Genomic DNA, 16,488 nt, shown 5'->3' on the forward strand with positions numbered 1-16,488 from the left:
ACTACAGCAAATGTTTTAATGAAATTGGTAATCAAAATTAATTGTTATTTTATGGGACTCCTTGGACTCAGCATAATTTGAGATTGAACTTCAAGGAGCTGAGTGTAGGTTAATCAAAATAACAGAGAAACAAGAAGGCCTGCATAAATTAAGTTTTGTTTGTTCAACTTAGAATAATTTTACATCGCCACTGATTGTGAAATCTGCTGACAAAACTCCTCCAAATGTGACTCCTGGGCTTGTGAAACTGTCAGCAATTAAAACTGAGAGCTCCGACCCACATGCAGTTGTTTAAAACTTATTTTCCAGCAAGACAATAAGCCAAAGTATACAGCTAACGCTACGCAGAAATAGTTTGAAGACAACAAATTGGATGTCCTTGAGTGGCCAAGTCAAAGCCCAGATCTCGATCCAATAGACAATTTGTGGCCCGATTTGACTTAGTCACACAGACGCCGTGCTGTGATTACAGACAAATGGGCATCTATTAAACACTGACTTAATGCAAAAACTTATTTTATGAATGCTATTTTCATTTTATCAGTATTTAATAGTGATAAGGGGTTGACTTTTAAGTGGGTTTTTTTGTTTTAAAAAAAAGTGCCAAATTTTGTACATCAAATTGGTTTTTAAAGGAGCAGTATTATGTAGAATCAACTTTTTTGAGCTTTACGTCATGTTATAATGTCATTACCTCTTCACGAACATACCTGGAGTTGCTTGGAATTTTTTTTATGCAATGTCGAGAACATCTTTTATCTCCATGGCAACCACTCAGCGCAAAATTCCTGAAAACAGCTAGCTCCGCCTTCAAGGACAAAGCTCTGCAGTTTCCAAGCTACTGAGCTTCCGCCTCACAGAGCGATTTTCCACACTCAGCTCCTTCAGACTAGCCAGCAGCAATTACCAAACACCTGATGGAACTGCACATGTTTAAGCAGATGTGGAACTGCACATCTGCTGAGCTCATTATGTGAGCTCCTTCTCAGTGAAATGCTGGTAAAATGTTGTTAAAGGGTTAATAGAGGAGCCATGTTGTGATGACTTTGTGAGGGCGGAGTTTCAGAAAGAGCAGGAGTTTTTAAAGAGACAGATGCATAATTTCAAGGCGTTGAATTAAAAAGAAAAATTTCTCTTAAGTCATGCTTGATATATACAGAATTATTTCAACAACTCAAGTTAAAATAGTTACTTGATAGTGCGCTTAAATTGTATTACGTAATTGAAAAACACATAATGAAATAAGACAAATTTTGTTGTCTTATTTTGAAGACATCTCTTAACTGGCTTCAAGAACTAGACTGTGGTTTGCTTTTCCACAGTCTAAGAGCATATTTAGAGCAAGGACATTATGTCACAATAATCTCATCCTGTTTGTTTGATTCTCCACCTATTTTATTCTGCATTATTATGAATGATCATGGTGCCTGGAAAACACATAATACAGGCCCTTTAAAAGCAGTAAAAACGGTGAAACATTCAAGGAGGTGAATACTACGAGGTATCACTGTATCCAAAAGCATAAATTTAGTCGTACCTTTGCTGTTTTATGGTCATAATCCATGTTGGAGTAGATATTTTTATTGGGTTCCTGTAATCCATTGTTTCTGCGTCACAACGATTTGAATCCTGACGTTGTTTTAGGTTCCTGGATACCGCGTTGAATATTCCAACGCCACATTCCCTCATTTAACAGCAATTGAATTTCCATAAGATAAATGAATGATGTTGGCTATGAGATGATTTTGTAATTGCCCATGTTGGCTCTGATGATTCAGTGGATGCGTCAATCATTCAGATTGGCCAATGGGCTCCTGGGAAACTGTCATTTACAGAGTCGTTCTGGAGAACTGAGAGCTGTGACCGAGTGAGGTCAGAACACGTTGTGCTTTTCCATGTACTTTGACTTTGATCACGAAAACAATTGTCATTCGTTACAATGACCATCTATGGTCAGATGTTAGTGGGAGGAAAAAGAATCTTAAGAAAAACGCTAAGAAATTTTAAATACTAACAATGCGCTAAATTGTGCCAAAATAGCTAACTTGAAAAAAAACAGTGATTCTCTTTTTTAGGGAGAATGTCTTTTCTCTCCATTTTTCCCACTGTGTCATTTTAATTTACTGTCACTTAATAAGAGAAATGTGGATTTTCAAACCTTTGGAGTATTTTCTGGAGTCTTGCATTCATTTTGATACCACCTCAATTCAAATAAATATTGTCATTTATGAGCAGAAAGACGCATTTGGCAAAAGATTCTCCTGTTAAAATCCAACCGTTTAAAGGTATTCTTTCTTAGAGAGCTATTTAGAGGAAACAATGAACGCCACATTTCTTAAGATAGAGCTTTCACTGTATGTAAATTTTAAAACTTAATGGTAGGGCTTTTTGTTTTGCTTTTAGCATACTCTAGCCTTGCAGGCATCCTGACATTATCTTTTAGTAAAGGACTTGTGTCTTTCCGAAGGGGTTTGTATGCTCCTTTTCCTCCAACCCTGTCGATATCAAGAGGAATGTTATTGTCATTGAGCTGCTTGGCTGAAAACAGTCACTATAAAGCATCACTCTACATATCAAGTTAGAGTATTGATATCCTTTAATTGGATAGAAAAATTAAAAGATAAATGGGATAATACATCTTCATTGCATTGCTGAGACTTTACCTGAAATTTTCTTTACAAATGTTCTCACTACTATTACTAAGATTGAGGGAACAGATTTTCTCTTTTTCTTTGTTTACATGAAAAAACCTGATGTCTCCTTGTGGATTTAACTTGTCAGTAGCGCCTCCAGCTGTACGGCTGTATGCGCTGGGAGTACCTTGAGGTTTTCCTTCGAGTAAAAAAATATATATATGTGAAATTACTGGACTTTTTATTATTTCCACCTTTTGCTATTAACACAATTGTGAAAAATAAATATGGTCTTTTGTGTCAAAACATCCTGTCGCTAGCCCACGTCTTTTTGCCGTGTGTGGGCGTGGGTATTTGCTAGTCCTAAGCCTAAATGTTATTGGTCTGTTTACTTTTGTTTATTTGGCAGCTTAATAAGATAAATGTGACGATACACTGAAGCTAGCTAAAAATGAATAAGTGAACTAATAGGAGTTGAATAGATCCCGCCTAAACTTTTAACTTGGTGTTCAGATCTAATGGGGTTGCCCTGACCCTGCATTTGCTTTTGGGGTAGTTTTTTTTTTGTTTGTTTTAGTTGCAGGAACTAAAAAGCTGATGGGATCCCCCCCATTGGTTCTGCGTTGAACGGCCGTGACATCTGCTGCGCTCTTCCTGAGCGTCGAGCTAAGGGGGAAGCTAGGTTTAGAGTCGACGCGTTGAACTGTGTGGAATATTTGTGTGGGTTAGATCTGTGCTGGTTGTGTGTGCCACGCACATTACGTGTGGCACACAAAACCAGCATGTGGGGGTCAGGTGCAGTGATAGTTTTCTGCGTGCCCTCCGATAATATCCAGCAGGCGCCCATGGAACTTGTGATATTTGTTTTGTAATCACCTTCCACGGTTTTGCAAGGCGACATTAAGTCAGCCGTGCAGTTCTGTTGATGCTTAAGAATATGCAGTAAACAGGAACTTGCTGATTTTTATAATTATAATTTATAATTAATTTTTATCTGACATCGGACTGTAAGTATGCAGTGCCACACTGACACGTTTTTCCTTTTAACTCTTCAAAATGGAAAACACAAGCAAGCATGTTATGTGAGACGGTGCAATATCCTCCCTTGCATCCTGAAAGGGAGAATAGATTCATACTCTCACATCATTTACCCCAAAATTTTAAAACATTTCAAACTTATTTGATTTTCCAGTGCAAAAGTAAACTTTTGCCATTTCAACAGTTTTGATTTAACACCATAATCATTCTTTAATCCCTAATTTTTCCCAATCTAATAGTTATATTAGTTTACTTTTTCAAATTTGTCCTATTTCCTTTACTTACCATTTATAAGTTCTTGTTATTTATTTTTTGAATGCAACATTTTCCACATGAATTACTTTATCCAATTATTATTTGTATTTTTGTTGTCAATCAAGGAGCTTCTGAAAAAAAGCCAATTTACTGCAGAATCAGATATTCTGGAAAGAGATGAAAAACAGAAAGATGGAGAAAGAAAGAACAGAGGAAAGAGAGAAGAAGGGGGCACCCAGAAGGTTTAATGTTACCCAAACTGCGACCCGAAAAGATGAGGAAAGAGTCAACAAATTATAGCACTGGAAAAAGTTTAGATGCCAGATGAATCTAAACTTTCAGATTCATCTAAATGAAATCTGAATGATGAAATTGCTCACAGAGATCATGTGACCAATTTAACTAATTAGGAATTTGTGAACGGTGGTAAACGTCTTTGGCTAAAGTATGAATGTGACAGGATTTCTAGTTGATCTCAAGAATATCACCATTTTTATCCCGGTTTTTTATTCTTACAAATATCTTCTTGAGACAACAGACTGAATTTGTTTTGCCTATTTTCTCGAGAGTGGTTCCCCAACTCATCTCATATTATGTTTGTACAGCTGCTACAGACCCAACACAGCAAATATTCAACACTAACATTCATTCTATATCAATTATTGAACAGACTACAAACGTAAGTGGGGGCTGTCATTCTGTGGCTAGGGACATCAGCTGGATTTCTGCTGCTATGTATCACGTTACCAACCAGACACAGGACATATGCTCTAGACCCTGACCCACAGAGTCAGTGGGAATCAACCAGAGTCCGCACGCAAACCAGCATACACAGTGACAAACATGCGTGCACCCAGACTCGCACGCACACACACCCCAACACCCGCACCCCCCCACACACACACACACCCGCGCAGCTACAAGCGCACCACACACACACACACACACACAGTTATAAGCGCACCACCTCTCCAGGGGGCAAGCAGGACAGAAGACTGTCAGGAGAAATCAGAGTTAACATTCCCTTCTGTCACTGGGATTTTAAACTCCTGGGTTTCTCTCTGAAGGTTTCATTTCCACAAAAAAAAAGCACAGTTCATGTATTCAGTCTTGTATTCCCATTAGCCTTTGTGTTTATTGCTTATGTTTACATTCATGGCAATAAGCAATACAGAAATGAGTGCTTTGTTTCAATGAGCAAAGTGAAGCCCAGTCCCTGAAAGACTCAAGTTTTTCACAAATATTTCGTGCAATATATCGTGCAGACTCTGTCTCTCACAGCTCTAATTTGTTGTCTCTTTCTGCCTTCCTACATGTTATTTCAGCTGTTCTGTCCCTTAGGAATAAAAGCAAGAGTCCTCTGTCCTTCCCTTTAGATGAGTCAGTCACGTTATTTTACAGTCAAATCATAAGCCGTTAAAAAGTGACATGTTAGTGGACAGCTTTAGAAAATGTACCAATGGTCTAATTAAATTTTAACAGTCAAGGCAGAGAAAGAAAGATCCAGAAAGAACTTCTCATCAGTAGGAAGCTACATCTGCACAACACATCTGTTTCTGGTGGCTGGCTTGTTTCCCTCCAACAACAACTTGTATCAAAATGAAGATAATGAAGTCTTATCATGCCTCTTATAGGAATTCACACTCTTAATCATCCCACAGTGGCAGCTGAAATCAAGACAAGTCATTAAAGGAATACCTTGTTCATAAACTGCCCCTTATTAATTGTCCTCTCCCTTCAAAGTTTTCCACAAACTACTCGGTGCCTTATAAACAGCGTATGCTTAATCGGCTACAACGACATATCTGCTCAAACTCACTACCTGTTTTTCCATTTCCTCCACCTTCCCTCAGGTGATAGACTTTACAGTTAATTGGAAGTAGGTTTTAATGAGTTGGCCTTGAGATTATATCTTTTCCTTTCATTTCAGGGGAACGCTGGAGAGGAAGGGTCGATGAAGTGAAAGAAGAGTGAGGAAAAGTAAAGGGAGGTATGGAAAAAAAATCTCTCTGTGAAGAATGTTTGAAAAGTTTCCAGTAACTGCTATAGATTGCATGTCTTTATATATCTGCTTGTTTATGTGATTGTCAAACGCGGACGTGTGTGAGCCAAGTCTGGTTTGGTAGCTCACAGGAAGTAAAACTTAAGGATTGTTCATCTAAAAACGTGTCTTAACTAAAGTACAATTTTCTGCACCATACAAGTTTTCTTTATTTTAGTTGATCCTTTGGTTTGTCTTTAAACACTAAGAACCACTGGGCATTGGATAAGGTGCATTGTGACACCTTCTGTTGTCACCGTTTGGTATTTGACTCTTGGATTTATATGATTTATCATTAATATAACCTCTCCGATTTGGTGGCCTTAGGATCTCATCTCTGCTTTTCGCAGACGATGTGGTCCTTTTGGCTTCATCAGATCGTGATCTGCAGCTCTCGCTGGAGCGGTTCGCAGCCGAGTGTGAAGCGGCCGGGATGGGGATAAGTGCCTCCAAATCCGAGGCCATGGTCTTGAGCCGGAAAAGGGTAGAGTGCCTTCTCCGGGTCAGGGGGGGTGTCCTGCCCCAAGTGGAGGAGTTTAAGTATCTCGGGATCTTGTTCACGAATGGGGGAGGAAGGGAGCGGGAGATCGACAGGCGGATTGGCGCAGCGTCTGCTGTCAAGCGGGCGCTGTACCGGTCCGTCGTGGTGAAGAGAGAGCTGAGCCAAAAAGCGAAGCTCTCGATTTACCGGTCGATCTACGTTCCCACCCTCATCTATGGTCATGAGCTTTGGGTCATGACCGAAAGAACGAGATCGCGGATACAAGCGGCCGAAATGGGTTTTCTCCGTAGGGTGGCTGGGCTCTCCCTTAGAGATAGGGTGAGAAGCTCAGTCATCCGGGAGGGACTCAGAGTAGAGCCGCTGCTCCTTCACATCGAGAGGAGCCAGTTGAGGTGGCTTGGGCATCTGGTCAGGATGCCTCCTGGACGCCCCCCTGGTGAGGTGTTCCGGGCACGTCCCACCGGGAGGAGGCCCCGGGGAAGACCCAGGACACGCTGGAGAGACTATGTCTCTCGGCTGGCCTGGGAACGCCTCGGGATTCCCCCGGAAGAGCTGGAAGAAGTGGCCGGGGAGAGGGAAGTCTGGGCCTCCCTTCTGAAGCTGCTACCCCCGCGACCCGACCTCGGATAAGCGGAGGAAGATGGATGGATGGATGGATAACCTCTCCGATACATTCTATTACATAACCAAGTTAAAACACATTTTCTGTTGCTGCACTTTATGTTTTGGGAACTCTTTGTGTTTTACTTCCCCCTCAACCTCTTCCAATGTGGTAAGTGGCAACTAGCTTTGAATTAGCTTAGCTTCAGCGCTACTGTTGCTACTACTGTGTTGGATATGTAGTTACTCCTCTGCTTAGGAGGTGTGCAAGTTTGCTAAAGTAATGACATCATGTCATATTATGTGGCGCCACACATAGTTAATGCAGGTAAACCCCACAAATCAATGAAAAGAATAAACTGAATATAAAAAAAAGATAACACACCTACAGATTTTTTTTTTTTTAAAAAAGGCCTAAAGTGTTTTTCTTTAGGCAACATCATCCTAAGCTCTATGTAACTAAGTAAATTATACAACTAATCTCTCAAAGCTTTGATGGATTTTAAATCATGTCTTAATCGGAACCTTTAATTAACAAATAGCAACATACAAGTCAAGATTCTCCCTCAGTTGAGTAAGAACATGTTTTTTAAATAATTCGCACATTTTTCCCCCTCACACATCTAAGGTATGTATTCCACAGATTATTAGAACCTCATAAATACCTAATCAGTGGTACTAATCAGTACCGTCATCTAGTGCGGGAGGCTAAAAATATACATAAAGGCACAAACAAGTTAGGATCATACACAAACACTTTGAGCAAACTTTTTAAAGGGGCACTACTATGTATTTTCCAGGTATGTAGTGCCATTTTATAGTGTAATCAAGTAACTCTTGACTCTTGATCTGCTCTGGGTGTAACTTTGCATGGGATTAGAGAAGACTGTCATTTTTAGAAACGTCCACCATGCTGCCACCATGAAAAGCTGATATTAGACCATACATGTCATTTTATGTTTGAGCTAATGAAAGGTAGATCCAAAATCTTTATATTATTGCACAGCATCTGTTCTGCATCTAGTCAGAACTTATCTAGCGGGGTATGTCTTAACTATTTTATAATGTATTGTAACTTGTCAGCCAAGAAGTGAAAATGAAAGTTAAGCAGATCTCTTAACTAACATGCAGGGTTCATCTTTCCACAGAAATTTAAAGAGAGACTCTAAACCAGCCAGACTAACTAATTGATTCTTGGCAAAAACCATCACTGGCTGCCTTTCCATTCACCATAAAATTATGGAATTTGACATTTTGAAAACAAACTCGCTTAATGGAAACAAGTCAATTTAGAAAAGGCTTGTTTTTTGTTTTTTTTATTAAAATTTTGGCGCTAGGATGAGGTGTGGTCTTTTTTTGGAGGCATCAAAATTAGTGCATTTCACAAAACTGCAATGAAAACCCTTCTTTCGCATCACGAGTCACTTGATAAACAACCACTGGCAGAAAAGGCGAAGACGATAGGAAGTGGTATGAGGACGATGGCGCGGCATGTTTTAATAAAGTATCACATGAACAAGCTAATTCATGTGTGATTTTAATTGCATGTTTTTGTTCAACAAAAACACAGCAACTGCAAAATTGTGTTTTGTTTATTTTTTTTTACTTTAGTGGAAAACTTTACACACATTTGTCATGGAAACGCAGCCTTTTATTGAAGCAACCCTTGCCATGGGTCATATGGGTATTTCCATATAACAAGATCATATTCCACTTTCTTTAAAAGTGGGATATTATATTCTGCTTAATGTAACACCAATCTGTCATTAACAAGCAGAGCTTTTGATAAACTATGTGCAGCTACCCAGCTTTTGAATCAAACCGATTCAAATTTATACCAATGCTGCAAAGACAGTCAACTCTGACACTCATAACATTTCATCTTTCAGAACCCTACAAAGATTAGCTGTTCAAAGAATCACAGTCAGGCTTCACACTATGTTTGTAAAATTGATCAAAAGAAAGAGCACTCTGGTACCAACATGATCTGACTCTTTGTGAGTACAAAGTATAGAGTTGAAATAAGTCTAAATATCTAAAATATCTAAAGTACACAAACATTTTCTTGCCACTATGTCCTTGCCGCTTTGCTCAAATGAAGTCAGAGTCTGAGATTTGTAAAACCTCATTTATTCATCCATTTTCTTTTTTCCGTGTTCTGATGCCAGTGCTTCATTTCATCTAATGTTGAAGTTGACTTGTGTTGTTGAGTATTTAGCATTCAGTCTCTGAGGACCGCAACCGTCAGTCAAATTTCAAGGCATTTTATGTTTTTGGCTCCTGAATGTTGGGCTGATTGACAGCTGATTGAGAGTACAAACCATGAAGGTTTCTCCCCAGGGATGGCAAAAAGGATGTCTTATAGCACAGCGGTGTCCATATAATTCATGATGTAATGTTAATCAAAATGCCCTCAAGGACCTTCCACTGTGCGTAGCCAATCAGTGTTAGAGCAGCGCTTACCGTATCTTAGTTTATATAACAAGTATATATACAAGTATATAACGAGTTTTATAACAAGTATGAAACCCACAAACTCCCATACACTCCACGTTCCATTTTTTGGTCAGCTGTGAAGAGAGCACTGCTGACATTACAGCTAAGATCTAGTTGTCTGGTAAATGTGTACCACCTGGTCAGGCGGTTGCAAGCCTATAGTTCATGATCACTTTTACTAGCAGTAAGTCTATACAAAATTATGCTTTGTTATTTAAGTTGCAGAAGTTATAATCACATTATTTCTTCAAACTTTCATACAGCGTCAGCTGCTGGAGTTGTAGAATTTTAATGATGAAAAGCAGGAAAATGTTGCAACAACACCTAAAGCCATGACAAAGACTGAAACAGAAATTCTTCTAGCCATTGCGTAATGAGGCAGACCTCAGTCATGCTGAGAGAAGGCAGGGCATGACTAGACAAGAATCTTCTCCAACAATTTCAGTTATTCCCAAAACGTAGCAATGTTTTGAGGGCTGACAAATAATTTGACTGAAGGTTGGTGAAACATGTCAATCAACGTGTCGCACAGCGATTAATTTATTAACAGACGATGAGTAGAGCGCGACTGTGGCCAGTTAAACAGCTTAGATATCACAGAAGGGAGATTTGGTTGCCTCCGCTGAAAGGGGAATATTAGCAGGATTACCTGGCAACCCTGTTGGTGTGGTGCTTAACGTTAGAATCCCATTTGTAAGGGCTTCTATGCTTCCTGTTTAAAATGCCATTTTGTTTGCTTTTAACGCTGCTGGATTGCAGAATTTAAAAAAGAGTCAAGAGGTGTATTGCGGACTTGGTAGCGTTATGAGGAGTATGGAGTACGGTAAATTGCTGACAGCTGACATAAACTGCTTGTGTAATCAATTTTAGATCAGTTCAAAAAGCTAATAAATAGATCCATAAACAGAAAAGCTTAAGGATATTATATCTATAATTTCAGTATGTTTTAGTTAATTTTATAAGTGCACAATATAGTCCAGTTGTTTGTAGTTTCTCACCCATTAATTACCATTTTTATTTATTTCAGCTTTTGTTATTTCCTTAGTTTTAGTCAGCTACAACAACCTTGGTCTTAATTTTTGCTCATTTCATCTATCACCTATTAATACCTTTTTACAACCCTGTGAACATCCTTCTCTTTGCATGTGAATGGATGAACAGTGAGATGCAATGAGGTTGGTATCAAAAAGATTGAGACTGAGGTATCATGTGATCACTTTAGCATGAAAATGTACACCAAGAGGGTGTACACAATGTGAGTGTGTGTTTTTAGTTTTTAGATGAATATATGAGGTCAACAAATATTGGCAGTAAATTGTCTCCTCCTGCAGGGTCTCAGGTGGGCGAGCTGGGCACACCAGCAGCTGTAATAATACACCTATTCTCACACATTCTCATTCCCCCCCGTTTATAATTTTATGTCACATTTTTACCCTGTCGGAACTCAAATTTGTCCTTGAGCAAGGCATTAATTGGCTACAAAGATATTAAACCTGCTCCCTAACTTGCCGTAAATGATTTCCCCACAGTTTGGATTTATTTTAGCTGCAGGACACCCATCATCACACCAGCAAGCAACAACACAGTGATTACCCACTGCTACAAGCTCAGATCAGAGCAGAGCAGCAGAGAAAGAGGGAGATGAACAAAAACAGAGATAAATGGGATAAATGTGCCCGGCACTGAATGGACAGATGAAAAGAAGAAAAGAGAAAAAGACGCATGAGTGGAGGAAGGTCAACATTTTTCCCTCTCACTAGAGGTGCTTAAGTAAAGGATCTGCTCAACAGATAAGCGACGATCACATACAGTTAGAAATGAACCTACTCAAGCCTACAGGGAGCAAGAGAGAGATTAAAGCCCCGTGTTCCTGACCTAACACTCTGCCAGCCTCTGTGTCACTCACACATAATTCTTCCACTTATGTTCTCATCTCAATGAGACAAGTATCAACTATATATTTATAAAATGTAGAGGTCAATCAGAATTGAACTCTACATTTAGAGCTTAAATTAGAACTTTACGAGATAACCGGAAGAGAACTCTGGGTTATCTTATTACCCAAAGTTTAAGTCGTTTAAGTCACTGGTTACTTTAAAACTAATAAGCCTGTTAAAAAAGATCTAAGAAAAAGAAATGTAATAAGTAACACAAGACATTGTAAAAAGCACAACTTAATGTCTAAATGTAGTAGAGTTAAAGTCAAAAGCATCCACGATTAAATCTACTTGAGTACTGCCAAGCTTTTGGATTTACCTTTCCTTATTTATCCAGTTTTCACTCCACAACTTTGCTGTTGTTAGGTAACCAAAGAGTGTGTGAGTTAGATGATGCCACCAACCTTGCTTAGCTCACTGTGAGAGCTGGAGAGGCTAAAGCCTTTCCTCTGACTACAACTCCCAGAATGCTGTGCGCGTCCGGATCTACATAGTGAGTACCATCGGTTGTATTAGCTATTGATATTGATCACGTGTCTATTGTGATAGATACTATCTATCACAATAGATTTTAGAACTTTGGTCACTTTGGTTACTTATGAATCAAGGCTGAGAAAAGTTTAGCTAAATAAAGTGAGCATGCAGATGATGAGTACGTGAATCTTGAAATATAGTAGTCTATGAATGTTGCACCAGTGAAATCCTTTTCAATTATACTTTTGGTCTAATAACGTTGATGGTAGTCGACATTACAAGTGTTTCCTCTGGTATGGATTGAGTCCTCACTGTAATTTTGCATACCTTTTTGAAGAGTAGAGAGTCCTGCATGTGCTCTGCGTAGACGGAGGTGAGCCTGTACTGGTTCTCAGTGGTTATGTCGATCTGGTAACCAGTCAGGACGTAGCAGACGGTGCGGAACTCCTGGATCTTCTTTTGAAACACCTCCTTCAGCCTCTGGTTCCTCAGCTCGGAGCTCTCCATCTGCTTACGTAAATCTAGAGCAAAATATAATAATTAATATACCCCTGCACTGAATACGTTTTACGTATGAATTTCAGCCGTCTGTGAAAGACCTCATCTTTGTAAGCATTTAGCATTCTCCACCTATTCTCACTACACTGACGCAGCACTGACGGGCAGATCCAAAACAAAACAAATGCAATGTCTACAATATAAAGTAAAATCACAGCTGGATGCTCATCACAGCAGAAACAGGACCAGGTATCACTTGAACTTGTCCAGCAAAAATTCAAATAAATTCAGTTTGTTTCTATAGTAAATAGCTATGCTGCTGTAGGCTGAGTAAATTCTGCTAGTTTATAGTCTGGTTATGACAGTAAACTAGTTGTAACCAGGTTTGTCACCATAGCAAATTTAGCTGAACAATAAATTGTGCCAGTAGTTATTGTGATAAACGACACTATTGTTGTTTTGAGACCATATTCAAGCACATACTGTATGATAAATTGCATAACAAAGCAAGTTTGCCATCTCAAAGATCCATAAACTTTAATTTTGTTAATAAAATACTTGACACTGGAACTGGAAGATATATTAAGTGTCCGAAATAAAACAAATCAAAAACAATCAAATGGAAAAATAACTACACACAAACACACACACGGCAGACACAACTGATTAAGTATCTGTCAACAAAATTGCCTTTCAAAAAATATTAATCATCAGAATGCAAATCATTGAGTTCATTTTAATTTACTGTGGGATTAATTCATTTCTTGCTTATTACAACATCTTATAAAAACATGTTTTTTACATATTTGTTAAATTGAGGCAGACAGACAACATGTGAAGAAATCAAGCTCCTCTGCCTCCTCACAGTGGTTCTACTGCCATCTGCACGAATGTACCACTGCTGGTCAGAAACAACCAATCAGAGCCAGGAGGAGTGTCTCAGTGCTGCTAATCAAGCTCTTGTATGTACCACTCACACCCTCCCCCTTGCTCTCTGCTCCGACACAGCTCCTCCTACCACGAATGCTAAGGCTAGTTAGCATGGCTAAAATCAGATAAACAGTTTTCTCCACTGTTAGCCCAGAAAGGCAGCAGAGAGGCTCAACATTTATTCTTTTTTATTAACTTCAATCTTATTTACAAATATGTATTAAACTAGCAAAAACTAAAACTGTTTGGAGTTCTACAAACAATTATTTTTGCCATGCTTTCATCAAGAGCCAATTCAGTACTAATCAATGACGCGTTTCCATATTGGGGATCTTACCCAGTACTTCTTTGGATGGGGGTAAGGTGATGCTAAAGCCAGGAGTATGAATGCTGGAGTCATCCTGTGAGGCCACGCCTCCTTCCTGGTAGGAACGTACGAGTTCCCTCAGACGAGTCAGTTCCTCTTGGACCGCCCCCGCTTCCTGCCGATGCTGCTGCTTGGCCTCGGCGGTTGGGTTCAGCTTCAGGTGGATGACGCGGGTTTTGACGGGATCGTAGTCTCCCTGAACCAAGCAGAAGAACAGGTAATATCTTAGTCCTTCAATAATCACGCGTCCTGATTAGAGTGAAGAAGCTTAACGACATTTGAATAAAAGCTTGCAGGTGATTTTTACAAACTTAAATCACGAAACATCAGTTTCTGATAAAATAGTAATTTTCTTTTTTTGTTTTGCATAATATACAAGATGAAGTTATAGAGAAACCACACAACGCTTTTAATAGCAGCTTCATAGGTTTTAAAATGGTATTGTTCATGTTTGAATTCATCTTGATTAAATAATAATAGATAAGTGGAAAAGACAATTTCCCTGAAGGAAAATCCCAGAAGGAGGGAGAGATCAATCGATCTATTAATCTATCAATATAATCTATCTCATCTAAACCGGCAGGCATTTGAGTCTCAGAGGAAATCCAGAGCTGGTTAACATACCATCTGTGTTTGAAATCGATAACAAAAATAATGTGTATAGCCAGCCAATAAGTTGCATGTCTAAAGGAAGGAACACATGGCCAATTAAAGTAGCCACCACAACATTTGAAGCTACAAGACAAGAATAGAAAATTCTACACTTGTTACAATGTCATTTCATATACAACACACGGACGGATTCTTTGGCAGCAGCAGGACATGAGAATAATTAGACATCCTGAAGCTCAAAGGTCTACAGTCCTGACTTCGGTCATAAATATACCAGAGAAAAGAAAAGATGTCACAATCCCTTATATTGTATAATGGGAGGCATTACAGTTTGCAGGAACACTTTTCAGTTCCACATGCAGTGAGTTTCAGAACTTTTACTGTTTTTTATTTTTAACATAATTACTTTTCCCCTTGACTCGGCAGCGCGTCGCTTGTTTCCTTAAATATTTTTTATTAAAATAAATGTAATTAGATGTTTCCATTAGCTATGAGCAGCAGCTGTCCAAATTAACAAAAATAAACAAATGAAAAATATCACTATGTGAAAACTTCCTGCATAGGATTTATGCTAGTCTTACATAAAAATTAGCATTTCAACAAATGAGCGTTGAATCCCACTCAGTACCAAAGTCTCAAATGTTCAGAGGTTTTGTGATCCAAAACAAAAAAATTAAAAATCCTCACATAAGCTTGTCACTTTAACAAATTTTACTTATTAGCATAAAAATTGAATAATAATGCAAGTACACAATCTCAAAGATTAAGCTAATTTAAAAGAAAATTTACACTGGAACTGGAAGACATTTTAAATATTCAGAATATATAAACCAACAAAACACATATAAAATTGATTATGAAGTCTCTGTAAATAAACATATTAATCAGACAAGGGAAACAGATAAAACTAGCGGTTAGAATTTTTGTGAAAAGATGCAAACAAACTACTGGGTGTCAAATGTTTGCAGCATTTTTAGAAATGTTTGTTTTTTAATGAGACTAAAGGGCATCTCTAGCAATTAGGAAAATCATCTTTTGAGCTGGCCTTTATGTATTTTGTTTGTTGATTAAACACCTCTGTGAATGTGGCTTGTGCTCAAACATGTAGACAAGCTAGCGACACAATACAAGCAAGTTGAAAAATGTCAAACTTTTGTCGCTGCTGTTGCTATCGCATCCCTTGAGTTGGGCGGATTGCTGCCGCTTGTAGCTGTCATTTGTCGCTACCCGTATGTCGAGCTAATTACTCTAAGAATGCGAGAAGAGGAGGAGTCAGAGTGAAACTTTTGTCACCCAGTTTTCTTGGTAGAAAGAAAACGCACACGACGAAAACAGGCAATTATCAACCTCATTTTAATTCATCATTTATTTGTTGCGACAGACCTATTTTGACCAGGTGGATTCTTTAGAATCTCCGCCAGGATGTGCCATGGAGACTTGAGTTTTAGGGGAGTTAATGGATAAGCAAGAGAAGACTGAGGTTGTGTCTGAAAAGCTTAAAGGAAGAGCTCTCTCCCTAGCAGCAACTTACATGGATGGCTCAGCTTTAAGGTCTCCATTTCTGTGTTGCAGTGTCAAAAGCTACATGCAAGACAAAAAACATCCCAGGAGAATAATTGAAATGTGCATTGCAAGATATTTTTAGTCAGAATGGGCTGTAATTAATAAAAACCGAATGTTGGGGTGACCTTTGTATCTTGTGACAAGTAATTAGGAGAGCATTTACCACGTCAACAAGACTAATGGTTTTTTGTCATTTACTGCTGAAACTTTCTGTGCTCAAAAAGTCAGACTAACTCAAAAAGGTTCTTGCAGGGTATTTTAAAAAATAATATACAGCAGGGGTTTTCAAAGTGTGGCAGAGCCAACTCACCCCTCAAGCACCCTGCCGACTACTATATTAGGGTTCCAAGCCTACAGAGGGGGCAGAACAGGCGATGGAAAGCAGGCCTGTTTTCCTACTCCAGGAAACTGCTTGATCTTGAAGTAGTAAGGACTGAAATTTACAAATCTTGGTCAAATTATGTAGAGGCTTGGGGACGGGCAGAGCCTGGACTTAGGTTCAATTGTAATGGCAACACCAAGTGGTGGAAGACAGATGTTTG

At 38.9% G+C, this 16,488-nt stretch overlaps 1 protein-coding gene across 1 annotated transcript in view; it reads right to left on the reverse strand.

Moving 5' to 3' along the window:
* The window catches only part of mad1l1 (mitotic arrest deficient 1 like 1), a 47,653-nt gene that overhangs the window by 10,048 nt on the left and 21,117 nt on the right, over positions 1 to 16,488 (reverse strand). Inside the window, exons 16-17 of the mRNA XM_028018726.1 lie at positions 13,742 to 13,967; positions 12,304 to 12,497 (exon numbers count right to left, since the gene is read on the reverse strand). Coding sequence (XP_027874527.1) covers positions 12,304 to 12,497; positions 13,742 to 13,967 — 420 coding nt within the window. The remainder of the gene's footprint in view (positions 1 to 12,303; positions 12,498 to 13,741; positions 13,968 to 16,488) is intronic.

The sequence above is a fragment of the Xiphophorus couchianus genome, chromosome 5, assembly GCF_001444195.1.
Source record: "Xiphophorus couchianus chromosome 5, X_couchianus-1.0, whole genome shotgun sequence".
Taxonomy (NCBI): domain Eukaryota; kingdom Metazoa; phylum Chordata; class Actinopteri; order Cyprinodontiformes; family Poeciliidae; genus Xiphophorus; species Xiphophorus couchianus.